This window comes from Salmo salar, chromosome ssa27 (assembly GCF_905237065.1).
Source record: "Salmo salar chromosome ssa27, Ssal_v3.1, whole genome shotgun sequence".
NCBI lineage: Eukaryota > Metazoa > Chordata > Actinopteri > Salmoniformes > Salmonidae > Salmo > Salmo salar.
Window position 1 is genome coordinate 34050894 of NC_059468.1, and position 27709 is coordinate 34078602.

A 27709-nucleotide genomic window follows, 5' to 3' on the forward strand; every position below is an offset into this window, starting at 1 on the left:
TTTAGCACTCATCAAAGTCAGATTTACTATAAGAAAAATGTTCTTACCTTTGTTGTCTTCGTCAGAATGCACTCCCAGGACTTCTACTTCAATAACAAATGTTGGTTTGGTCCAAAATAATCCATCGTTATATCCAAACAGCGGCGTTTTGTTCGTGCGTTCTAGACACTATTCTAAAGGCTAAATAAGGGTGACGAGCATGGCGCAATTCGTGACAAAAGAATTCTAAATATTCCATTACCGTACTTCGAATTCATGTCAACCGCTGTTTAAAATAAATTTTTATGCCATTTTTCTCATAAAAAAGCGATAATATTCCGACCGGGAATCTGCGTTTAGATAAACAGACAAAGGAAAAGAAACCATTCGGTCGATGCGGGCACGCGCCTAAGCCCATAGTACTCTGAGTGGCCACTTGCCAAAAGCGATAAAGTGTTTCAGCCAGAGCCTGCCTCGATATCGTTCAACGTTTTCCCGGGCTCTGAGACCCTATGGAAGACGTAGGAAGTGTCACGTTATTGCACAGATCCTGAGTCTTCAATAAAAAGAGCCAAGATGAAACACTACTTCTCAGACAGGCCACTTCCTGCTTGAAATCTTCTCAGGTTTTGGCCTGCCATAGGAGTTCTGTTATACTCACAGACACCATTCAAACAGTTTTAGAAACTTTAGGATGTTTTCTATCCAAAGCCAATAATTATATGCATATTCTAGTTACTGGGCAGGAGTAGTAACCAGATTAAATCGGGTACGTTTTTTATCCAGCCGTGCAAATACTGCCCCCTATCCCCAACAGGTTAAGAAGAAAATCTTATTTACAATGACGGCCAAACCCAGACAACGCTGGGCCAATTGTGCACCGCCCTATGGGACTCCCAATCACTCCCACGGCAGCATTGCTCTGGCTACTAAGCAAAAAACTAGTAACATAATAAACTTAACATTTTAAATATGCTATTCTGTCATCAATGGATGAATGGGTGACAGAAACAAGAATCATGTATAAACTGATAATTGTGCATGTGACTTCAGTGAAATGAATGATGAGGAGGTTGATTGAATTTGATTGATCTGAATGATCAGGATGAAGAGGATGATTGAATTTAGAACAATAGTGTAATTATGATAAAGAATTGTGGGTGGTATCACGACTCAGGATAAGACCCAGATGCAGACACAGGAGGTAGATGGTTCGGTTCTCAGAATATTTATTATCACAAAGGGTAAGGCAAAATGGCAGGTCGAAGGCAAGCAGAGGTTCGTAATCCAAGGCAGAGTCAACAAGGGACAGAACGGCTCAGGATCAGGGCAGGCAGAAAGGTCAGAACCGGGAAGACTAAAAACAGGAGACAAAGGGCTGTAAGACAAAGGTTTAATCCTAGACACATGGAAAGTGGGATGTATACGGAGGGTACGGGGCAACAGAAGATGAAAAGCGGAGGGGCTACTGACTTTAGAGATGGGGAATGGACCAATAAAACGAGGACAAAGTTTAAAAGACTCCACCCGGAGGGGCAGATCATGGGTGGACAGCCATACCCTCTGCCCGGGGAGCTGGTGTCCCCCTCTTCCAGGTACGCCGACAGCGGTGGACGAACATCTGGGCTGAGGGTATGCTGACCTCTTTCTCTTGCTCAGGGAAGAGCAGTGGCGGGTTACCCAAGGAACACTTGAAGGGCGAGAGTCCAGTGAGGGAGCAGGGAAGGGAGTTGCGGGCGTACTCCACCCACACAAGTTGCTGGCTTCAGGTGGTGGGTTTGGCAGAGACGAGGCAGCTAAGAGTAGTCTCCAGGTCCTGATTGGCTCGCTCTGATTGGCTGTTGGACTGGGGATGAAACCCGGAGGAGGCTGGCCGATGACCAAATAAGGGTGCAGAATGCCTTCCAGAAGCTGGACAAGAACTGAGGACCCCGATCGGAGATCATGTCGACCAAAAGTCCATGGATCCGGAAGACGTGCTGCCCCATAAGCTGGGCTGTCTCCTTGGCTGAAGGTTACTTAGGAAGGGGGAATGAAATGTGCAGCTTTGGAAAACCTATCCACCACAGTAAGGATGGTGGTGTTGCCATCTGACGGAGGGAGACCAGTGACAAAGTCCAGGGATATGTGGGACCAGGGGCAATGAGGAACAGGGAGTGGTTAAAGGAGGCCAGCCGGAGCTTGCCACTGAGTCTTTTTCTGTGCGCAAACAGTGCAGGCGGTGACGAATCCGGAGATGTCCGGACCCGTGGTGGCCACCAAAAACGTTGGCGAATGAAAGCCAGGGTCCAACAGGAGCCAGGATGACAGGTGAGTTTAGAGGAATGGGCCCATTCCAGGAACGGGAACCGGGCCGAATCTGTGACGAAAACCCACTGCGCCTTGCGGTCCCGCTTTCAATACCCCAGACTAGTGTAGCTGCTAGACAGGAGGTAGGGTGGAGGGTCTCGGGGTCAGATGGTGTAGCAGTGGAACTATACAGGCGGGAGAGTGCGTCAGGCTTCACATTCTTGGACCCAGGACGGTTGGCAAAATTGAATCGAGTGAATAACAGAGCCCAACGAACCTGCCTTGAGTTGAGGCTCTTGGCGGTGCGGAGATATTCCAAATTCTTGTGGTCGGTCCACTCTAAGAATGGATGTTCTGCCCCTTCAAGCCAGTGCATCCACTCCTCCAGCACCATCTTGACCGCCAGAAGTTAGATTTCCCACATCATAGTTCCTCTCAGTGGAATTGAGACGATGGGAGAGGAATGCGCAGGGATGCTGCTTTTGGTCCTGGCAAGAACGCTGGGAAAGGACGGCCCCCACTCCAATGTCCGAAGCGTCGACCTCCACCACGAACTGATGGGACAGGTCCGGATGGATTAGGATGGGGGCTGTCGTGAAACTATGCTTCAGATCCAGAAACGCTCCTGGTCAGCAGCTGGGGACAACATGAACAGATCCTTGGGAGAGGTGAGTGCAGAGAGGGGGGAGGCCAGGGTGCTATATCCCCGAAATAAAGTGGCGGTGGAAATGAGCAAATCCCAGGAAATGTTGCAGCAGCTCTCTGGATGTGGGTTGGGGCCAATCCACCTCCTCTCTCACCTTGTCAGGATCCATCTGAATGTTCCCTGCAGCGATGACGTATATCAGAAAGGAGATAGTGGAATGATGGAAATCCCATTTCTCCGCTTTAACAAACAGCTGGTTCTCCAGGAGGCACTGGAGGACTTGTCGGACATGGAGAACATGCTCTTGAGCCGACCGGGAAAAGACAAGGATGTCGTCGAGATGGACAAACACAAACCAGTTCCACATGTCCCGAGGGAACATCGTTGACCAGGGCCTGGAACACTGCGGGAGCATTTCTCAGACCAAACGTTATAACCAGGTACTCGTAGTGTCCGCTAGCCATGTTGAAGGCTGTCTTCCACTCGTCTCCTTCCCGTATCCGAACCAGGTGGTAGGAGGTCCAACTCCAAAAAGATGGTTGCCCCCTGGAGACGCTCGAAAGCAGTGGAGAGGAGTGGTAGCAGGTAACGATTTTTCACCGTTATGTCATTGAGGCCTCGGTAGTCAATATACGGAGCAGGGTTTTGTTCTTTTCCACAAAGAAAAACCCTGCGCCTGCTGCTAGAGAGTCCTCAATGTATACCTCCATGGTCTTGGTCTCCGGGCCAGACAGGGAATAAAGCTGCCCCCCAGGTGGTGTGGTGCCCGGGAGGAGGTCAATGGCGCAATCGTAGGGTCGATGCGGAGGAAGGGATGTGGCGCGAGCCTTGTTGAATAATTCCCAGAGGTCCTGGTTGAGAGAGAGAGATCTGAGGCTTTTCCCAAGCTCGCAGAAGGATGTCCCAAGGCAGGCTGCGCCGCCTTAAGGCAATGTGCGTGGCAGAATGAGCTATAAACTGAATGGACTCAGTGATTACCCGACACTTGCAGGTTAATGGGAACCGTACTGTGAGTGACCTGCCAATGGAGCGTCTGTCCAAAGCTCTGGCGTCCATGGGAATGGAGAGGAGTTGGGTAGAGAGACCCTGGTATCTGAGCTGGGTATTATCCATGAAGCTCCCGTCAGCCCCAGAGTCAATGAGCAAACTGGAGAGATTTTGACCGGTCACCCCACAGCAGGATAGCGTGGAGAGGAGTACGACTAATGGTAGTTTGGAAACTCCCTGTATGGCCCACCAGCGTACCTCTACCTACTGATGAGCCTGGTCTTTTACTGGACAGGTGGCTATGTAATGTCCTGTAATACCACAATACAGGCAACTGTTGGAGCTCAGCCTGCTTAAATGTTCACTAGGAGAAAATCTAGCCCTGCCCAGTTGCATGGTCTCAGGAGGAGACGAGCTGCCAGTCCCCGATGATCCCCGAGGGGGCTCGGGTGATATCGGATTCTCTCGGGAATGCAGGTGTCGAGGACTTCCAGGGTTCTTCGGAGGCAAGGGAGAAACTGTGGACGAACGAGTGTGGCTGACAACAGACAACCTCACCCAGGTTCGGTTCTCAGAATATTTATTATCACAAAGGGTTAGGCAAAAGGGCAGGTCGAGGGCAAGCAGAGGTTCGTAATCCAAGGCAGAGTCAATAAGGGACAGAACGGCAGGCAGGGTCAGGGCAGGCAGAAAGGTGTAAACCGGGAAGACGAGAAAACAAAATTAATGCGACGGCAACACATGGAAAACTCGCTGGGATTACTTAAACGCTGGTTTAATGGGGGAAAAATGGGAAACACCTGGTGGTGGGGGGGGGAGACAAGCACAAGACAGGTGAAACAGATCAGGGTGTAGCAGGCGGTCTAATTCATTTATTATGAAAGGCTGGAAATTGTACATAATTTCCCCTCGGAGAGTCAAATCAGACAATGAGGTCAACATACAATGTGTGTAGTTGTCAATGGCAAGCTGAACCAAACGAATGGACGCAGAATTTAGATGGGTTGGAGTCAGATGGAGGATCAGATATTGAGCTTGAAATCGACGTTGTTGATGAAGAGTCTTCATTTGATTCTGATGTTGACCTCGAACCTCCGCCTCCGATGCCTGAGCCTCGCCGCAGGAAAAACTGAACAGAGCCAACTGCCACGGTGAAACAGGAGTCTGGGAGGAATGACACGGTTTGGGAAGAAAAGAGTGATGAATTTATGTGACATGCAGATGTTGCAGCACATCCGAGATTGTACTGTTGCTCATGAGCACAGAAAAGGAACCAGTATATAGGACATGTCTATGGATGAACTCTAAGCATTGATTGCCCTCTTGCATGTCTGCGGTACGGTGGAAAGAGCATGGATGTGGAGTCATTTTGGTCTGATAGGTGCCACACAACCGCTTCAGAGAGATTATGCGACACCCGCGGCAGTTGCTGCTCACACAAAGCCCCGAAGCTGTGCGCTGACTGTGGACCCAAAGCATCAAAAGAAGACCAGATTTATTAATTTACATTTCATGCATAAAGGCATGTCCGATACAATCAACAAATGACTGTTTTTATATCTTGTCATGAATATATTTATTTTATTTTTGATATTCATTCTATCAACAAATTACTGTTTTTATATCTTGTCATGAATATATTTATTTTATTTTTGATATTCATTCTATCAACAAATGACTGTTTTTATATCTTGTCATGAATATATTTATTTTATTTTTGATATTCATTCTTTCCAGTTGTTCATGCACTGGTGCTTTTGTTTAGAAATATAGCAAATAGTTTCACCTGTGAGCTGGCTGGTTATATTATTATTTATTATTATTATCTTTTTTACTTTAATAGTTAATAGTTTATAACTCTACTAAAGGAATCTACAAATAAAGTAGATCAAATGGATTACACTGTAATGTTTTATTGGAAGGGAAACTAAAATAAGCTATAGGTCTACGTTTTTCCTAGGACTTTGTAGAATTATACAAAACATATCTTATATTTCCACAAATATTTCTTCATGCAATTAATCCTTTCTAATAGTTGATGCACTATTTATCAAGCGTTGGCGCTTATGTTTGCTGCACCTTGCGGGTTGATGCATATGCTGAAGGCGACGCCCGGCATAGTTCTCCAGCGGGTACTTCTAGGCATAAAGGCGGTTCTAGTGTTTATCTCCATGTAATATCACTGATTTGTAAGATTTATGGCTTTGGTCTGTCTATCAAGAACTTCCAATTCTACTCCAGCGGTTGTCTAATGTAATAAATAAATAATAATACATTTAAATTATAACATGCTTTTAATTGAAAGACAATAGCAAAGTGCAAAGTATGTTGGCCAAATTCCATGTCGTTATAGGTGTCAAGTTGCGGTTAGTGCTGGCTCAGCGCTTGTCCATTCCCCAGGGGTTAGGGTTTAGTGTGTAGTTGCAGTCAGTTTGGTTAGTGCTGGCTCAGCCCTTGTCCATTCCCCAGGGGTTAGGGTTTAGTGTGTATTTTCAGTCAGTTTGGTTAGTGCTGGCTCAGCGCTTGTCCATTCCCCAGGGGTTAGGGTTAGGGTTTAGTGTGTATTTTCAGTCAGTTTGGTTAGTGCTGGCTCAGCCCTTGTCCATTCCCCAGGGGTTAGGGTTAGGGTTTAGTGTGTAGTTGCAGTCAGTTTGGTTAGTGCTGGTTCAGCCCTTGTCCATTCCCCAGGGGTTAGGGTTTAGTGTGTAGTTTCAGTCAGTTTGGTTAGTGCTGGCTCAGCCCTTGTCCATTCCCCAGGGGTTAGGGTTAGGGTTTAGTGTGTATTTTCAGTCAGTTTGGTTAGTGCTGGCTCAGCGCTTGTCCATTCCTCAGGGGTTAAGGTTAGGGTTTAGTGTGTAGTTGCAGTCAGTTTGGTTAGTGCTGGTTCAGCCCTTGTCCATTCCCCAGGGGTTAGGGTTTAGTGTGTAGTTGCAGTCAGTTTGGTTAGTTCTGGCTCAGCCCTTGTCCATTCCCCAGGGGTTAGGGTTTAGTGTGTAGTTTCAGTCAGTTTGGTTAGTTCTGGATCAGCCCTTGTCCATTCCCCAGGGGTTAGGGTTTAGTGTGTAGTTGCAGTCAGTTTGGTTAGTGCTGGCTCAGCCCTTGTCCATTCCCCAGGGGTTAGGGTTTAGTGTGTAGTTTCAGTCAGTTTGGTTAGTTCTGGCTCAGCCCTTGTCCATTCCCCAGGGGTTAGGGTTAGGGTTTAGTGTGTAGTTTCAGTCAGTTTGGTTAGTGCTGGCTCAGCCCTTGTCCATTCCCCAGGGGTTAGGGTTTAGTGTGTAGTTTCAGTCAGTTTGGTTTTGTGCTGGCTCAGCGCTTGTCCATTCCCCAGGGGTTAGGGTTAGGGTTTAGTGTGTAGTTTCAGTCAGTTTGGTTAGTGCTGGCTCAGCCCTTGTCCATTCCTCAGGGGTTAGGGTGACCTCTGACCCTTCAAATGAGCTTCCCATCAGTCACACAGTACGCACACACCACAGCATAGCCATAGGAAGTAGGGGTGCTGCAGCAACCCCCTGAAAAATCAGAATTAGAATAAAAAGTTCATAAGCATATATATTATATACAGTTAAATACATATTTTTCAATATTCACCCCCCCTCCTCTTCCATCCATCCCTATAGAGAGAGGAAATGGAAGAAATCGAACAGAGGAAGCCAACACTAGTGAGATCTGTGTGTGACTGTCTACTGCAGGGGTGTCAAACTGATTTAGCCCCTTGGGCTGCATTCGGTCTTCAATAGGGTCCGGAGAGCCACACTGAAAATGTGTTATATTTCCTCTGTGTCAAAATGTGCAAGAAACAGTCCTCCATCTATCGTTTTGGGATTTTCGATGTTCCTTGACTGTCTAGATTTCATTTCAGTGATTATTAGCGAGCTGGACACAGTCAAGAAACTGTATTCATGTAAATCCATTATTTATTTCCTCAAACCACCCACGGCCAGATTGGGACCCCCTTGTGGTCCGTATGTTTGACACCCCTACTGTGTGTCGTGACGCCTCGGCAGTGTGATGGTAGATACAGGAAGCTGGTTTTATGTGTGCCCCTGTCTGCTCTCTATTGAGGGCTAACAGCCATGCACTGTGATGGACCGCTATTGTTGGTGACATTTGATTTACTTTTCTGTTCGTCTTTCCCCCTCCTCTCTTCCTCCGCCCCCCCCCCTCTCTCTCTCTCTCTCTCTCTCTCTCTCTCTCTCTCAATTCCTTCTATCTCTCTCACACTGTTTCTCACCCTGCTTTCTTCCTTTCCTTCTCTTCATTCCCTCCTCCTGCTCTTCCCCCTCCCTCCTCCTCCTCCTGCTCTTCCCCCTCCCTCCCTCCTCCTGCTCTCCCCCCTCCCTCCTCCTCCTCCTCCTGCTCTTCCCTGTTCCTCCACCGCTTCCTGCTCTTTCCCCCTCCCTGCTCCTGCTCTTCCCCCTCCCTCCTCCTGCTCTTCCTCCTCCTGTTCTTCCCCTCCTAATCTTGCTCTTACCCCTTCCTCCTCTTGCTCTTTCCCCTCCTTCCTCCTCCTGCTCTTCCCCCTCCATCCTCTTCCTCCTGCTCTTCCCCCTCTTGCTTCCCCTACCCTCTCCGTCCGAGAGACAAAGACCCCAGCCGCCTCCTGTTTCCATCTCTCTCATCCCCCTCTCTCATCCCCCTCTCTCTGTCATCTGGAGGCAGTCCGTCCGTTGGCTGTGTGCGTACACTTGGCTCACACACACACTTTGGCTCTCCATAGTCTGAGAAGTAAGGCTGCTGTGTTCTACATGGCAGGATATTGTCTTGGTTAAGGCCAGTAAAGGAGGTAGTGGATTGCATGTCGCCGAGGCAACACAGCTTTGTGTATTAATTAGATCCGTCCTTCCGGTCTCCTGGCTACTGGTTTGGCTTTTCTTCTTTAAATGGAAGGACTATATCACGGTAAGGATGGCTTTTTTTGTCTTGCTGCTCTGTTCTCGTGTGGTGTAGGCTACACTGCTACGCTTATACCCTGTTCTGGGTTACGCTAGGCTAGCTTGCTGAATGGAACAGCATTTACAGTAGTGTTTTCCTCTCCCTCTGCACTGGTGTGTGTGTGTGTGTGATATTTTTAAACTCCTATTATCTGTGTTGCGCCTGTCTTGCTAATGGCAGCCAAGTCAATAAGGACACAGCATGTGGTCAGAAATGTATTACTTGGACAATTAGCAGTGTGTTTAATTAGCTTCATTTTTAGATCCATTTATTAGTGGTGATGATAGTACATTATTGTATTCATTGATTATGTCATCTCTTCACCCAATCATACCCGGGCCCATCAGTGACGTGTAAAACATCTGTCTCTATTGACTTGTCTGCAGAGGGTTCATACTATATCTGGGAAAGTGCTTTACACAACAATCCATAGACGTTTTATTCACTCACTGACAACATGTAGCCTTGATGCATTCCACTTCACAATCCGATGTTCATTTCTTTCTTTATGTTTTTTATCTTCTGTTTCTGTCAAACTGCTAAAGGCTGACCTAATGGCTGAGACTAAGGTTGTGTTCCAAATACACCATAGTAGTGCACTATATAGGCTAAGGCTTAGGGTGCCATTTGGGACAGAGCCTGAGACACAGAACTGTCGTTCTGCAGTGTCTGTTCAGTTCCTGATCCAAGCTGTAGATAATCATGTGTCAGTCGCAGTGATAAATGGCCCTGGTCACTGCTGGGTAGTGTGTTCATGTGTGGGAGGGAGGGGGAGAGGGAAGAGGGAGGAGAGAGAGAGGGAGGAGGTTAGGGATGACAGGGAGAGATGGCAGTCATGCAACAATGTTCTTCCTTCGGCGGTGGTGCTGATTTAATCTCTTTTCTAGTTTTTAGCAACTTCCTCATCCATAATTTAATGAAGTATGCTTTATTTCTCCTCGCTTAAAATGTTTGTGAAATTTGCAAAACAAGCACTGTTTGCAAAGGCCTCTCTGTGCCCTCTGCACTTACCATCTAAACAAACATTAACACACATTCATAATGTATGGCCCCTTTAAATAGCCTAGATTTTGGCTAGTGATATTCAATTGGTGGCAAAAGGTGAAGGAAAGCGTCCAATGTTATTGCTAATGCTTATGCTGCACAATTTATATGACTGTTAGAAATCCTTAGGAGATCAAGCCTTTAAGTCGACCAGTTCATTAGCCATGTATAATGGTGCCAGTTATGATGGTCATTCTAGTATAAATTCAGTAATGTAATGGCATTAGGTCTGGGCAACCTCCAATATTGCCAACCATGCGCATGGATGAACGTGTGCTGCATGTCTACTGGGCCTGTGTCTGCGGTGCAGTCATGCATGTCTACTGGGCCTGTGTCTGTGGTGCAGTCATGCATGTCTACTGGGCCTGTGTCTGTGGTGCAGTCATGCATGTCTACTGGGCCTGTGTCTGTGGTGCAGTCATGCATGTCTACTGGGCCTGTGTCTGTGGTGCAGTCATGCATGTCTACTGGGCCTGTGTCTGTGGTGCAGTCATGCATGTCTACTGGGCCTGTGTCTGTGGTGCAGTCATGCATGTCTACTGGGCCTGTGTCTGTGGTGCAGTCATGCATGTCTACTGGGCCTGTGTCTGTGGTGCAGTCATGCATGTCTACTGGGCCTGTGTCTGTGGTGCAGTCATGCATGTCTACTGGGCCTGTGTCTGCGGTGCAGTCATGCATGTCTACTGGGCCTGTGTCTGCGGTGCAGTCATGCATGTCTACTGAGCCTGTGTCTGCGGTGCAGTCATGCATGTCTACTGGGCCTGTGTCTGCGGTGCAGTCATGCATGTCTACTGGACCTGTGTCTGCGGTGCAGTCATGCATGTCTACTGAGCCTGTGTCTGCGGTGCAGTCATGCATGTCGGTGACCTTGTTGCATGCTTTACTTTTATATGAAGTGTGTGTGTGCCAGTGCTGTTTTTCCTTGCATGTATATCTGCTTCTGTTTGTATGATGGCTTCTGCAGAAGAGTGAAGGCTACTTGGTTGAGCGTGTGCATATGTGTGTTTGCCTGTGAGTATCCGTCCGCCTGTGTGTGTGTGACCCCTCAGGTCAAGGGGTGTTACTGGAGCGTGTAGCATCATAGGGGTCTGTGGATGCAACAGAAGTTAGGGGCCCACCTCAAGCACCTCCAACACCTGCTAGTCTCTCACACACACAAGCAAGCACGCGCGGGCGGGCGGGCAGGCAGACGGACGATCACAGGCAAACACACACATGCAGGTGTTGGAGGGGCTTAAGGTGGGCCCCTAACTTCTGTTGCATCTACAGACCCCTATGATGCTACATAGCAAGAAGGCAATAATAGCCTAGTGCAAACAACAAAACAGGTAGCTAAGTATAATAACAAGATGCAATCATTTGCTGTTAGTGAGAAGAGCAAAAAGCTATTTTATCTTGCATTCTAAAATAATTTCAAATCTATTTCCGATTATTTATTTCATTTCCATGATTATTGCAGAATAAATTCCTCACCTTTTCTGACTGTGATGGTTTCATAGGCTACTCACAAAATAACCTATAGGCCCACAGCAACTTATGATAGGCTAACATTCGTCCCATCTCTCATTTAATTGGACCCTCTTCACAGTAGTAAATAGATAAGCTACCTGTGTTTAAAGTATTTTGCTCTATGCGAATGAAATGTGAATGATGGGTGTTATTGTCACCATGAAAGGTGAATGATGGGCGTTATTGTCACCATGAAAGATGAATGATGGGTGTTATTGTCACCATGAAAGATGAATGATGGGTGTTATTGTCACCATGAAAGATGAATGATGGGTGTTATTGTCACCATGAAAGGTGAATGATGGGCGTTATTGTCACCATGAAAGATGAATGATGGCCATTATTCAGGCAGAGTTATAATGCTTGTTCACGTGCGTAGTTTTACGACAGGTCTGATTTATAACAGGAAACGTGTATGTATAAATACATTTATAAATCTCTAAATATTTGTGCGTGCGCTGTTCTTTCAGAATTGGCGTAGGTAGATATCTAGTGTAAAATGTATTCAACAGTTATAAATGATGCCATTGGTCCCCACAAGGATAGTATAACTCCAACACACACACACACACACACACACACACACACACACACACACACACACACACACACACACACACACATACACACACACACATACACACACACAAAAGTATCTCTGCAGTATCTCCATAGCCAGCAGCTGGATGGGAAGGCTGAGTTAGCAACAGTAAAGTGTGCCGGTCCTTTTGTAATGGTTGTCTTGGAATGCACCACAGCACCTCTGTACAACAGTAGCCTCTAATTCACATTCCTCACAGGATTTCTGCCTCTGTGGGTATTGTGGAATGACCTATTTTTTGTTTTGTTTTTCATGCTATCCTTCACCCACACAGAGGCAGAAACGTAGCATGGGTATCGTAGTTCTACACTAGTGGAGGTCCAGCCGACCTTGTGTTGGCTTTGTGGTCCTGTCCTGGCTGCACCAGGCAGGTTTCTGAAGCTCTGGGAACAGAACTCCTAACCGCTTTCCACCAGAACGGTTCCTCATTCCTCTCAGGAGAATCGGTCTTCCCACCTCTTCTTGAATTATGTTGGTTAACTCTAGGAAGATGTTCCTCGTCTCTTGAAGAAGAATAGAAATGTTTTACTTTAATCCTCACTGTACAACTATGTCCTCTCTTTCATGGTTTATTGTGCTTCTGAAAGCCTTCCTGGATGTTAGAGGTTTTCTTATCACTTACAGTAGAATCAGGAATGTTTCCCATTCCTCTTAGTACAATATGTCCTCTCTTTCCCTCTGTTTATTTTGGGTCTCCTGAAATCATTCATTGTAATCCTAATCCTGATTTGGCAGTTGAAAGTAGATTATTTAATCAAGAGAAGAATTAGGAAAATCAGGTGGAAGGACAGAATGTGCATACAGCTTGGAGCCCAGAGAGTTACAGCCTCCTCACTACTGTAGGTCAGGCCCAGAGAGTTACAGCCTCCTCACTACTGTAGGTCAGGCCCAGAGAGTTACAGCCTCCTCACTACTGTAGGTCAGGCCCAGAGAGTTACAGCCTCCTCACTACTGTAGGTCAGGCCCAGAGAGTTACAGCCTCCTCACTACTGTAGGTCAGGCCCAGAGAGTTACAGCCTCCTCACTACTGTAAGTCAGGCCCAGAGAGTTACAGCCTCCTCACTACTCTCCTCTACAACTCTCTCTCTCTCTCTAATTGCTGCAAGAGACAGAAGACTCATCAGAAACAATGGTCTCATCAGTTCAGTTGGAAGCCCCAAACCCATCAAACAACCGTTGATGACAGACCTGCGGAGCACTGGAGGGCTATTCTGACAGGAGACGGCACCCTATTCACTATATAGAGTGTTGGGTCAAACTGGAACCCTATTTACTATATATAGAGTGTTGGTTATGGTCAAAATGGAACCCTATTCACTATATAGAGAGTTGGGTCAAATTGGAACCCTATTTACTATATATAGAGTGTTGGTTATGGTCAAAATGAAACCCTATTCACTATATAGAGAGTTGGTTATGGTCAAAAGTAGTGCACTACATAGAGATGTGTGTGTAATTTGGGATGTAGACCCAGTCTGTCATAATTCCATGGGACAGCAGTAGTATGCCTGGCTTGTGTAACTGGCTGATTGATTGATCTGTTGGGTTGTGATGTATGCTTGGTGGTAATGGCTCTTGATATGGGCTGGACATGAAAGCAGCTGCAGCTTGTGTGAGTGACATCCCTGGTTCACACGATGCCATGCAACGGTTGCTGGTTTATTGATGCCCCAATCTGTGGGGTGTGTGTCAGACTGCCTGTTGGTGATATACGGCAGGTTCTGTCCCAAAGCCAAACCCCACATGGCACTCTTCTTTCAGAACACGACATCTCGGCCATTTCACATAGTCTTCACCCCTCCAGCACACCACCACAGGTGGCCAGCCCTGTAGCCCTGCAACCCTGCAACCCTGTAGCCCTGAAGCCATGTAGCCCTGTAGCCCTGCAACCCTGTAGACCTGTAGCCCTGCAACCCTGTAGCCCTGCAGCTGTGTAGTCCTGTAGCCCTGTAGTCCTGTAGACCTGTAGCCCTGCAACCCTGTAGCCCTGCAGCTGTGTAGCCCTGTAGCCCTGCAGCTGTGTAGTCCTGTAGCCCTGTAGCCCTGCAAACCTGTAGCCCTGTAGGTCTGCAGCCCTGCAACCCTGTAGCCCTGTGGCCATGTAGCCCTGTAGCTCTGCAGCCCTGCAACCCTGCAGCCCTGTAGCCCTGTAGCTCTGCAGCCCTGCAACCCTGTAGCCCTGCAACCCTGTAGCCCTGAAACCCTGCAGCCCTGTAGCCATGTAGCCCTGTAGCCCTGTAGCCCTGCAGCTGTGTAGTCCTGTAGCCATGTAACCCTGCAGCTCTGTAGCCCTGCAATCCTGTAGCCCTGCAATCCTGTAGCCCTGCAATCCTGTAGCCCTGCAGCCCTTTAGTCATGCAGTCCTGTAACCCTGTGACCTTCAGCCCTGCAACCCTGTAGCCCTGCAATCCTGTAGCCCTGCAATCCTGTAGCCCTGCAATCCTGCAACCATGTAGCCCAGAAACCATGTAACCCTGTAGCCCTGTAACCCTGTAGCCCTGTAACCCTGTAGCCCTGTAGCCCTGTAGCCCTGTAACCCTGCAGCCCTGTAACCCTGTAGCCCTGTAACTACGTAGCCTGTCTTTCACATAGGAGCTACACTCACAATATAATAGTAATAATATATATACAGTATGTCATATAGTAATATAATATATATGTAATATAGTAATAATAAGATATAATATAGTAATAGCCTATAGTAATAATCTAAATAAATAATCATAAAATAGAGAAACCCATCTCTATCTACCATGCTGCCCATGCTGTATCCATTCTCAGAATGTCCAGAGGTTGATATGTAAAGAAAGCCTCATTGAGGCCTATTCAATCATGTGTTCTGAATCATTTAAAATGGATATGACAGTCAGGCACAAAGGTAACTTGAGGGCAGGCATCTTGGACAGCAGTGATTGTTGTGTTTGTGTGCCCTACCAGACATTTACCCCCACACTCAGCCTGCTTGTGTCTTTTAGACACTGCTTTTTGCCTCCCAGTCAACACGGAGCTGTCAGCAGCTTTAAAATACGGAGGAGAGAGCTTTGCTTGCTCAAATACACCGGAGTCAGAGAGAGAGCCTTGTTTGAGAAAGCCTTGTTTTCTCTCCCCAGCAATAAGATAAATGTAGGCACTAGGCACTCCCAGGTCGTATATCTCTTTCCCTGTGTGTGTGTCTGTGTCACTGTGTCTCTGTCTCTGTGTCTCTGTCTGTGTCTCTGTGTGCGTACGTGCGTGTGCGTACGTGCGTATGTGCGTGGAGTCTCCAGAGGACAGCTTGAGGAGCATGTGTTTTGGCCCCCTGCCAGACAGACGGGGCCCTTTGTGGGGGCCGGGTCAAGTTACCAGGCAGGGACAGACCAGACCAGGGCCCTCCACCACAGCCCCATAATGCCCTCCATACTTTACACTGACCACCGTGTCGAGACCTAGACCTGACAACCTGACATGGGTCAGGGCTGGTTCTTAGCAGAGAGAGTGTTAGCATTAGCACTCATGGGCTCCCGAGTGGCGCAGCGGTTTAAGGCACTGCATTTCAGTGCTAGAGGCGTCACTGCAGACCCTGGTTCGATTCCATGCTGTATCACAACCGGCCGTGTTTGGGAGTCCCATAGGGCTGTGCACAATTGACCCAGCGTTGTTAGGGGTAGGCCGTCATTGTAAATTGTAAATAAGAATTTGTTCTTAACTGACTTGCCTGGTTAAATACAATTTAAAAATAAATAAAATAGCACAGTGAGGTGTGATTAGTCCTATTAAAGCTAGCCTGTCTCCTAGCATCACTAGTCTCTACTGCTAGTGTTAGCACAGTGAGGTGTGATTAGTCCTATTAAAGCTAGCCTGTCTCCTAGCATCACTAGTCTCTACTGCTAGTGTTAGCACAGTGAGGTGTGATTAGTCCTATTAAAGCTAGCCTGTCTCCTAGCATCACTAGTCTCTACTGCTAGTGTTAGCATAGTGAGGTGTGATTAGTCCTATTAAAGCTAGCCTGTCTCCTAGCATCACTAGTCTCTACTGCTAGTGTTAGCACAGTGAGGTGTGATTAGTCCTATTAAAGCTAGCCTGTCTCCTAGCATCACTAGTCTCTACTGCTGGCCTATCTAGTTGGTGATCCAGCGTCAGAGAAAGGACCATGTGTACCTTTGTGATGCTAGTCTATTAAAGAGACACTGGACGAATGGACAGACGCACAGAGACAGCCAGTTAGCCAGTCTAATCCATTAAACCCTGGATGGACAGTCAATCCAGACGTCTCACCCTGCCTTCCACATGGTGATTTAATCAACTGGCGCTTGGATAAATGGATTATTAAGGGACTTAGATTTTCTTTACCAACCCTACACTCATAACTTAATAAGTTCAGACTCTTTAGAGAGGCCATATGGTTAATTCTGGGCCTCAAGCTCCTCAGAAATCGAATTAAAACGACCTATAGACCGACACCCTTACAAGTAATAAATCCCCGGTTGATCTATAGGCTGAGAGAGCTGCACCTCCTACACATCTCAAGTCAATGTAATAACGTTCTAATGATGGATCATTGGATCCATCTTGAAATGAAACCAACTGCAGAAGGATGATATGGGATGCTTCTCATTGTTGATAATTGTTCTGTAGCTTCTTGATTGCCGTATTGTATAATGAGAGGTGTTGAAGTGGCCACTGAGTCTCTCTTTCTCTCTCTCTCTCTCTCTCTCTCTCTCTCTCTCTGCCACTTCTCCTCTTCTATTAAATCACATGTTGTTCTACCACTGACCTATCATTACTGAGACCGCAGTGTTCAGCTGAGACTCAACTCTCTGGGCAGCGTGTGTTCTGAAGGCTGAGACTCAACTCTCTCTGGACAACGTGTGTTCTGAAGGCTGAGACTCAACTCTCTCTGGACAACGTGAGTTCTGAAGGCTGAGACTCAACTCTCTCTGGGCAGCGTGTGTTCTGAAGGCTGAGACTCAACTCTCTCTGGACAACGTGTGTTCTGAAGGCTGAGACTCAACTCTCTGGGCAATGTGTGTTCTGAAGGCTGAGACTCAACTCTCTCTGGACAACGTGTGTTCTGAAGGCTGAGACTCAACTCTCTGGGCAGCGTGTGTTCTGAAGGCTGAGACTCAACTCTCTCTGGACAACGTGTGTTCTGAAGGCTGAGACTCAACTCTCTCTGGGCAGCGTGTGTTCTGAAGGCTGAGACTCAACTCTCTCTGGACAACGTGTGTTCTGAAGGCTGAGACTCAACTCTCTCTGGGCAGCGTGTGTTCTGAAGGCTGAGACTCAACTCTCTCTGGACAACGTGTGTTCTGAAGGCTGAGACTCAACTCTCTCTGGGCAACGTGTGTTCTGAAGGCTGAGACTCAACTCTCTCTGGACAACGTGTGTTCTGAAGGCTGAGACTCAACTCTCTCTGGACAACGTGTGTTCTGAAGGCTGAGACTCAACTCTCTCTGGACAACGTGTGTTCTGAAGGCTGAGACTCAACTCTCTCTGGACAACGTGTGTTCTGAAGGCTGAGACTCAACTCTCTGGGCAATGTGTGTTCTGAAGGCTGAGACTCAACTCTCTCTGGACAACGTGTGTTCTGAAGGCTGAGACTCAACTCTCTCTGGACAACGTGTGTTCTGAAGGCTGAGACTCAACTCTCTCTGGACAGCGTGTGTTCTGAAGGCTGAGACTCAACTCTCTCTGGACAACGTGTGTTCTGAAGGCTGAGACTCAACTCTCTCTGGACAACGTGTGTTCTGAAGGCTGAGACTCAACTCTCTCTGGACAACGTGTGTTCTGAAGGCTGAGACTCAACTCTCTCTGGACAACGTGTGTTCTGAAGGCTGAGACTCAACTCTCTCTGGACAACGTGTGTTCTGAAGGCTGAGACTCAACTCTCTCTGGACAACGTGTGTTCTGAAGGCTGAGACTCAACTCTCTCTGGACAACGTGTGTTCTGAAGGCTGAGACTCAACTCTCTCTGGACAACGTGTGTTCTGAAGGCTGAGACTCAACTCTCTCTGGACAACGTGTGTTCTGAAGGCTGAGACTCAACTCTCTCTGGACAGAGTGTGTTCTGAAGGCTGAGACTCAACTCTCTCTGGGCAGAGTGTGTTCTGAAGGCTGAGACTCAACTCTCTCTGGGCAGCGTGTGTTCTGAAGGCTGAGACTCAACTCTCTCTGGGCAGCGTGTGTTCTGAAGGCTGAGACTCAACCCTCTCTGGGCAACGTGTGTTCTGAAGGCTGAGACTCAACTCTCTCTGGGCAGCGTGTGTTCTGAAGGCTGAGACTCAACTCTCTCTGGGCAGCGTGTGTTCTGAAGGCTGAGACTCAACCCTCTCTGGACAACGTGTGTTCTCGTTCTTCACAGCAGTCGTGGTGTCATGGATGTTTGTGTTCCTGTGCTGCTCAAATGCCATAGCATTGCTGTTTTTTATGTGTTTGACTATAGTCACTTTGGAATTGACACACAGTACAAATTATGATTATGCTCTAGTCGAGGCACTGAAATGAGTTTGACCTAATTACAAGCAGAGCAGATTTCACCTCAATATTGATTCTTGTAGACACATTTCCCCACTTCAGTTTGATTGCCTTAGCCTGCATCCCCACCTGCAGTTTGTACCTGTCAGGTTCAATTTATTTCAACTTAATTGACTGTGTTGATATTCAATATGATTTGTGTATCTAATAGGGAAATGGATAGTATTGATGTAAACGTGCCATTGTGGTAAAGGAAAGGAAAGGAAAGAGGGATACCTAGTCAGTTGTACAACTGAATGCATTCAACTGAAATGTGTCTTCCACATTTAACCCAACCCCTCTGAATCAGAGAGGTGTGGAGGGCTGCTTTAACCCAACCCTTCTGAATCAGAGAGGTGTGGAGGGCTGCTTTAACCCAACCCTTCTGAATCAGAGAGGTGTGGAGGGCTGCTTTAACCCAACCCTTCTGAATCAGAGAGGTGTGGAGGGCTGCTTTAACCCAACCCTTCTGAATCAGAGAGGTGTGGAGGGCTGCTTTAACCCAACCCTTCTGAATCAGAGAGGTGTGGAGGGCTGCTTTAACCCAACCCTTCTGAATCAGAGAGGTGTGGAGGGCTGCTTTAACCCAACCCTTCTGAATCAGAGAGGTGTGGAGGGCTGCTTTAACCCAACCCCTCTGAATCAGAGAGGGGCGGAGCGGCAGAACGACAGATTTTTACCTTGTTAGGGTTGGGCGATATTTGGGGAGACCTCTTCTACAATATACTACTTCAAATATCGCGATATCCAATATAGTCGTTTTAATCCGTTAAAAACGAGATAATTTCAGACTGCGCTTTGTTTTGCTTATTTACAGTATTAAAGTCACATTCTATTTAAATAATCTTAGTATGGTGAAAAAACAAGGCTTACTCCATTCATTTAGACTTCATTTTCAACAACATTAATACGGCCTGCACATTAATACGGCCTGCACATTAATACGGCCTGCACATTAATACGGCCTGCACATTAATATGGTCTGCACATTAATACGGCCTGCACATTAATACGGCCTGCACATTAATACGGCCTGCACATTAATACGGCCTGCACATTAATACAGCCTAACTGATAAAACTGCATTTTTAATTTGTAAAGTTCAAATAGTATAGTCTTCCACAATACATCATCTTGCGTGATATTAGATTGAATCATATATTGGCTCAATCCTAGTAGGTTAGCTATGATAGAAGTACTGTAAGGCTAGATGATGTGATAATGCTCTGCATGCATGACACCGGCACGCAAACACACACACACACACACACACACACACACACACACACACACACACACACACACACACACACACACACACACACACACACACACACATACACACGCACACACACACACACACACAGGAAGTGCGTGCCTATCCTATAACCCATTATTCTCATTGTATTCTGGCTGTACTCTTGACAATTGATTAACCTTATTCTAACCCCTGACAGGCTAAAACCACATCCCTCCATCCTGTCTGTCTATGGCCAAACCTGAGAGATTAAAACCACATCCCTCCATCCTGTCTGTCTATGGCCAAACCTGAGAGATTAAAACCACATCCCTCCATCCTGTCTGTCTATGGCCAAACCTGAGAGATTAAAACCACATCCCTCCATCCTGTCTGTCTATGGCCAAACCTGAGAGATTAAAACCACATCCCTCCATCCTGTCTGTCTATGGCCAAACCTGAGAGATTAAAACCACATCCCTCCATCCTGTCTGTCTATGGCCAAACCTGAGAGATTAAAACCACATCCTTCTGTCTCTCCCGCCATCCTGTCTGTTAGTGGCCAAAATCGAATCAAATGTTACTTGTCACATGCGCTGAATACAACAAGCCCTTCACCAACAATGCAGTTTTAAGAAAATACCTACAAAAAAAAGGGAAGAGATAAGAAAAACAAATAATTAAGGAGCAGCAGTAAATAACAATAGCGGGGTTATATACAGGGGGTACCAGTACAGAGTCAATATGTCAATGTGTGGGGGCACCGGTGTCGAGGTAATTATGTACATGCAGGTAGGGTTATTAACGTGGCTATGCATAGATAATAACAGAGAGTAACAGCAGCGTGGAGGGGGATGCAAATAGTCCGGGTAGCCATTTGATTAGCTGTTCAGGAGTCTTATGGCAAGCTACCGCTTGCCATGCGGTAGCAGAGAGAACAGTCTATGACTAAGGTGGCTGGAGTCTTTGACAATTTTTAGGGCCTTCCTCTGACACCGCCTACTATAGAGGTCCTGGATGGCAGGAAGCTTGGCCCCAGTGATGTACTGGGCCATACGCACTACCCTCTCTAGTGCCTTGCGGTCGAAGGCCGAGCAGTTGCCATACCAGGCAGTGATGCAACCCGCCAGGATGCTCTCGATGGTGCAGCTGTAAAACCTTTTGAGGATCTGAGGACCCATGCCAAGTCTTTTCAGTCTCCTGAGGGGGAAAAGGTTTTGTTGTGCCATCTTCACGACTGTCTTGGTGTGCTTGGACCATGTTCGTTTTTTGGTGATGTGGACACCAAGGAACTTGAAGCTCTCAACCTGTTCCACTACAGCCCCGTCGATGAGAATGGGGGCGTGCTCGGTCCTCTTTTTCCTGTAGTCCACAATCATCTCCTTAGTCTTGATCACGTTGAGGGAGAGGTTGTTGTCCTGGCACCACATGGCCTGGTCTCTGACCTCCCTATAGGCTGTCGCATCGTTGTCGGTGATCAGGCCTACCACTGTTGTGTCATCAGCAAACTTATTGATGGTGTTGGAGTTGTGCCTGGCCGTGCAGTCATGAGTGAACAGGAAGTACAGGAGGGGACTAAGCACGCACCCCCAAGGGGCCCCTGTGTTGAGGATCAGCGTGGCGGATGTGTTGTTGCCTACCCTTACCACCTGGGGGTGGCCCATCAGGAAGTCCAGGATCCAGTTGCAGAGGGAGGTGTTTAGTCCCAAGGTCCTTAGCTTATTGATGAGCTTTGAGGGCGCTATGGTGTTGAACGCTGAGCTTTAGTCAATGAACAACATTCTCACATAGGTGTTCCTTTTGTCCAGGTGGGAAAGGGCAGTGTGGAGTGCAATAGAGATTGCATCATCTGTAGCTCTGTTGGTGTGGTATGCAAATTGGAGTGGGTCTAGGGTTTCTGGGATACTGGTGTTGTGAGCCATGACCAGCCTTTCAAAGCACTTCATTGCTACAGATGTGAGTGCTACGGGTCGGTAGTCATTTAGGCAGCTTACCTTCGTATTCTTGGGCACAGGGACTATGGTGGTCTGCTTGAAACATGTTGGTATTACAGACTCCGACAGCGAGAGGTTGACTATATCAGTGAAGACACTTGCCAGTTGGTCAGTGCATGCTCGGAGTACACAAACCTGAGGGACTAAAACCACATCCGTCTGTCTGTCCATCCATCCTGTCTGTTTGTGGCCAAACCTGAGAGACTAAAACTACATCCGTCTGTCTGTCCGTCCATCCTGTCTGTTTGTGGCCCAAGTACCACTTAGCACTCTGAAGCCCAACCCCAGGGGACTTAAATGGCCTTCTGGATGTTACCCTACCATCCGGTTGACTGTGAACTGTGACACAGAATATGGTGTCATCATAGGGCTTCCCCTCTGTGCCAGCCCTGGCCCCTATGGGTCAAAGGTAGTTCCCTACTTGGGAATAGGCTGCCATTTGGGGGACAGCCACAGCTTCAGTCCCCAGACAGCTAGGGGGCACTCTGTGACCATGGACTGGGTTGGGTTGGAGCCTCTGGGCCAGGCTGCCCTCTGGAATTATCATTGACCCAGTAAACCCAGTGCTTCTTTGTCTCCACTGAGCCCAATGTGCTGAAGTGACAGATCAACGATAGATCAAACCAACTCACTTCCCGTTTGTCTCTTTCTTTTGCAGATATTTCCAGAATTTCCTACTACACAGGTGAGTGTCCTTCAGAACTACAAGAGATCTTATATGCTGTGAACTACAAGAGATCTTATACAGTGAGGGAAAAAAGTATTTGATCCCCTGCTAATTTTGTACATTTGCCCACTGACAAAGAAATTATCAGTCTATAATTTGAATGGTAGGTTTATTTGAACAGTGAGAGACAGAATAACAACAAAAAAATCCAGAAAAAACGCATGTCAAAAATGTTATAAATTGATTTGCATTTTAATGAGGGAAATAAGTATTTGACCCCCTCTCAATCAGAAAGATTTCTGGCTCCCAGGTGTCTTTTATACAGGTAACGAGCTGAGATTAGGAGCACACTCTTAAAGGGAGTGCTCCTAATCTTAGCTTGTTACCTGTATAAAAGACACCTGTCCACAGAAGCAATCAATCAATCAGATTCCAAACTCTCCACCATGGCCAAGACCAAAGAGCTCTCCAAGGATGTCAGGGACAAGACTGTAGACCAACACAAAGCTGGAATGGGCTACAAGACCTTCGCCAAGCAGCTTGGTGAGAAGGTGACAACATTTGGTGCGATTATTCACAAATGGAAGAAACACAAAAGATCTGTCAATCTCCCTTGGCCTGGGGCTCCATGCAAGATCTCACCTCGTGGAGTTGCAATGATCATGAGAACGGTGAGGAATCAGCCCAGAACTACACAGTAGGATCTTCTCAATGATCTCAAGGCAGCTGGGACCATAGTCACCAAGAAAACAATTGGTAACACACTACGCCATGAAGGACTGAAATCCTGCAGCGCCCACAAGGTCCCCCTGCTCAAGAAAGCACATATACATGCCCGTCTGAAGTTTGCCAATGAACATCTGAATGATTCAGAGGACAACTGGGTGAAAGTGTTGTGGTCAAATGGGACCAAAATGGAGCTCTTTGACATCAACTCAACTCGCTGTGTTTGGAGGAGGAGGAATGCTGCCTATGACCCCAAGAACACCATCCCCACCGTCAAACATGGAGGTGGAAACATTATGCTTTGGGGGTGTTTTTCTGCCAAGGGAACAGGACAACTTCACCGCATCAAAGGGATGATGGACGGGGCCATGTACCGTCAAATCTTGGGTGAGAACCTCCTTCCCTCAGCCAGGGCATTGAAAATGGGTCGTGGATGGGTATTCCAGCATGACAATGACCCAAAACACACGGCCAAGGCAACAAAGGAGTGGCTCAAGAAAAAGCAGACCTTAATCCCATAGAAAATCTGTGGAGGGAGCTGAAGGTTCGAGTTGCCAAACGTCAGCCTCGAAACCTTAATGACTTGGAGAAGATCTGTAAAGAGGAGTGGGAGAAAATCCCTCCTGAGATGTGTGCAAACCTGGTGGCCAACTACAAGAAATGTCTGACCTCTGTGATTGCCAACAAGGGTTTTTCCACCAAGTACTAAGTCATGTTTTGCAGAGGGGTCAAATACTTATTTCCCTCATTAAAATGCTAATCAATTTATAACATTTTTGACATGCGTTTTTCTGGATTTTTTTGTTGTTTTTCTGTCTCTCACTGTTCAAATAAACCTACCATTAAAATTATAGACTGATCATTTCTTTGTCAGTGGGCAAACGTACAAAATCAGCAGGGGATCAAATACTTTTTTCCATTCACTGTATGCTCTGAGCTACAAGAGATCTTATATGCTGTGAACTACAAGAGATCTTATATGCTGTGAACTACAAGAGATCTCATATGCTGTGAACTACAAGAGATCTCATATGCTGTGAACTACAAGAGATCTTATATGCTGTGAACTACAAGAGATCTTATATGCTGTGAACTACAAGAGATCTCATATGCTGTGAACTACAAGAGATCTCATATGCTGTGAACTACAAGAGATCTTACATGCTGTGAAGTTCTCTTATTCGCTTCTGTCAGATTATCCTTGAAGGCAGGTTTGATTCATAGTTGTGCTCTTCAGATGAATAGAAGGCTCCTAGATAAATCAGTCACCTGAATGTAATTTACCAACATCAACTCAGATGAAGGACACAACCACCTACTCCCAAGAGGATGTAGATGTAGTCTTCTCTTTCATTCTCAAAGTGCACTCCAATAATAATATGAATCTCCTCCACCGACGGTGTCTGTGTTCACAGTGTAAAAGTCATATTTCCTCAGATGATATAGGAAAGGGTTATTAGACTGACGGTGTTTGTGTCCGTTGGATGATGGTCACTGGGAACACGAATCTACAGCAGCGGAATGACTAAACCCAAATGACATTTCAGTGTGTGTGTGTATTTGAGTCATTCATTAGACAAGACAGGTCTATTTCAGTTTTTTAATGAACCTCTAGTCGGTGAAGAGCTATCGCTGCAGTATCTACCATCTAGGTTGCACAAACACTATTCAAAATGGTATTCTCCCCATGTTGCCTCATACTGAACTTTTGTTAGCTCTGTGTTTTCTCTGCAGCTCACTGCAGTCGCTGAATCATGTCAGTCCCTTTGATTTATACAGTAGATTGTAAAGAGAGAGAGAGTGTGGCATCAAAGTATATCTTCCATTGTTTTCAGTGTGTGTCCTCACTGTAAGGACATTCTACTCAAACTAGTGGAGATACTTTGTCTCGATGCTGGACTGTTCTTCAAGGGGTAGTTCATTCAAAACCGCTCTGTCTTGAAAACCTGACTCCTGACATGCATGTTTTTGGGGGATTACTGTGTATTAACAGTGGACTAATGAACCAAATACTAAAAGATAGTTTTGAAGGAACTATTCCCTTTAAGCTGAGGCTGTGAGGGAGAGGCCTTGGATGAACTGTATACCCACTGGCCAGATATAATAGTGTTTAAAGCCATTGAGGTGAATGGTGATTTGATTATTTTATGGCTTCAACATGATTTATATGCTTACCGGGAACCTTATCCTCAGCCACGACCATAAACCTGACGTTATTTTATATCAGCCTAACATTTAATGTACATTTATGTAGCTGGATATTTTATCACATCATTATACACTTAATATCTCCTCAAGGACAATTCTCTGCTGCCTCTACACACCTAGTCACACGCGCACACACACACGTCCATTTTGTGTCCCCTGCCCTCCTTAACCACTTGCAGTAACAATGGAGAGTGGCGAAGTAGGCCAACTCTATGAAAAGAAATGCATGACAACACACAGAGAGAGAGAAAGAGAGAGCAGCAGTTAACTACCTACCTCACTGACTAGAGGGAAAATATTTACTGCTTGGCTATACAGACACCTGGGCTACATTCAGGAGGGCATACCGTAGCAAAATAATTTGCAACATAAAACGAAAATGTGCATATCTTATGGGACTTCTTCATGTAGCACCTCTCCGTTTCAGTCAGTTTCAAAACTTATTTTCCCACCAACTGGTAGCTATATCGCAGAGTTTGCATTGGACTCTTAAATATTCCCTCTCAATGAACTGCAGCATCTGGATGGCATTTTGCCTTATTGATATCTATTGATATTTAGAGCTGCAGATGTTTCGGGGAGTAATTACTTCATTCACCACAGCACCCGAACCGACCCAAGAACAATGAGACCCGAACCCAAATGGACTTAGATCAAGACGTTAGGGGTCGGGTCTAGACCAGACCAAAACAATATTTTATCAGCCAAGTTACTCTTCTGGTTAACAAATGTCTTTATATGTTGGCTAGGCCTTCTATAAAGTCAATAAATTCACTTTATTAGCGTAAAATAAATATGCTATAGGATATGCAGAGCCGTGGTTGTGTCTGTTCGGATCCAGTCAGGTCTATCAGCTGAAACATGACCCCACCCGGACCCAAGGGACATGTTAGAATTTCAGCCCCGAACCTGATCAGGGTCGCTGTCGGGTTTATCAGGTCCACCTGGACCCATGGACCCTCTACCCTAGGGTTCTGGTCAAAAGTAGTGCACTATGTAGGGAAAAGGTGCCATTTGGAATGCATTCTCTGTACGCTCCGTATCTCCACATCCTAGGCCTGATGGTTAGACTAAATAAACCTCCGTCCCTCCACATCCCAGGCCTGATGGTTAGACTAGATAAACCTCCGTCTCTCCTCATCCCAGGCCTGATGGTTAGACTAAATAACCCTCCGTCTCTCCACATCCCAGGCCTGATGGTTAGACTAAATAACCCTCCGTCTCTCCTCATCCCAGGCCTGATGGTTAGACTAAATAACCCTCCGTCTCTCCACATCCCAGGCCTGATGGTTAGACTAAATAAACCTCCGTCTCTCCACATCCAAGGCCTGATGGTTAGACTCAATAACCCTCCGTCTCTCCACATCCCAGGCCTGATGGTTAGACTAAATAACCCTCCGTCTCTCCACATCCCAGGCCTGATGGTTAGACTAAATAACCCTCCGTCTCTCCACATCCCAGGCCTGATGGTTAGACTAAATAACCCTCCGTCCCTCCACATCCCAGGCCTGATGGTTAGACTAAATAACCCTCCGTCTCTCCACATCCCAGGCCTGATGGTTAGACTAAATAACCCTCCGTCCCTCCACATCCCAGGCCTGATGGTTAGACTCAATAACCCTCCGTCTCTCCAAATCCCAGGCCTGATGGTTAGACTAAATAAACCTCCGTCTCTCCACATCCCAGGCCTGATGGTTAGACTAAATAACCCTCCGTCCCTCCACATCCCAGGCCTGATGGTTAGACTAAATAACCCTCCGTCTCTCCACATCCCAGGCCTGATGGTTAGACTAAATAACCCTCCGTCCCTCCACATCCCAGGCCTGATGGTTAGACTCAATAACCCTCCGTCTCTCCAAATCCCAGGCCTGATGGTTAGACTAAATAACCCTCCGTCCCTCCACATCCCAGACCTGATGGTTAGACAAAATAACCCTCCGTCCCTCCACATCCCAGGCCTGATGGTTAGACTAAATAACTCTCCGTCTCTCCACATCCCAGGCCTGATGGTTAGACTAAATAACCCTCCGTCTCTCCACATCCCAGGCCTGATGGTTAGACTAAATAACCCTCCGTCTCTCCTCATCCCAGGCCTGATGGTTAGACTAAATAAACCTCCGTCTCTCCACATCCCAGGCCTGATGGTTAGACTAAATAACCCTCCGTCTCTCCTCATCCCAGGCCTGATGGTTAGACTAAATAACCCTCCGTCTCTCCTCATCCCAGGCCTGATGGTTAGACTAAATAAACCTCCGTCTCTCCTCATCCCAGGCCTGATGGTTAGACTAAATAAACCTCCGTCCCTCCACATCCTAGGCCTGATGGTTAGACTAAATAACCCTCCGTCTCTCCACATCCCAGGCCTGAGGGTTAGACTAAATAACCCTCCGTCTCTCCTCAT

At 46.8% G+C, this 27709-nt stretch overlaps 1 protein-coding gene across 3 annotated transcripts in view; it reads left to right on the forward strand.

Moving 5' to 3' along the window:
- Positions 1 to 27709, forward strand: part of LOC106588992 (focal adhesion kinase 1) — a 252781-nt gene that overhangs the window by 52540 nt on the left and 172532 nt on the right. The window contains exons 1-2 of one of the 3 annotated variants that reach the window (XM_014178600.2): positions 8440 to 8797; positions 22366 to 22392. The exons of 1 other annotated variant lie outside the window; for it this stretch is intronic. In XM_014178600.2, the coding sequence (XP_014034075.2) occupies positions 8779 to 8797; positions 22366 to 22392 (46 nt within the window). In that variant the 5' untranslated portion in view covers positions 8440 to 8778. Of the gene's footprint in view, positions 1 to 8439; positions 8798 to 22365; positions 22393 to 27709 lie in introns of those variants that run through there. One more of the 3 variants, XM_014178602.2, reaches the window with a different exon arrangement.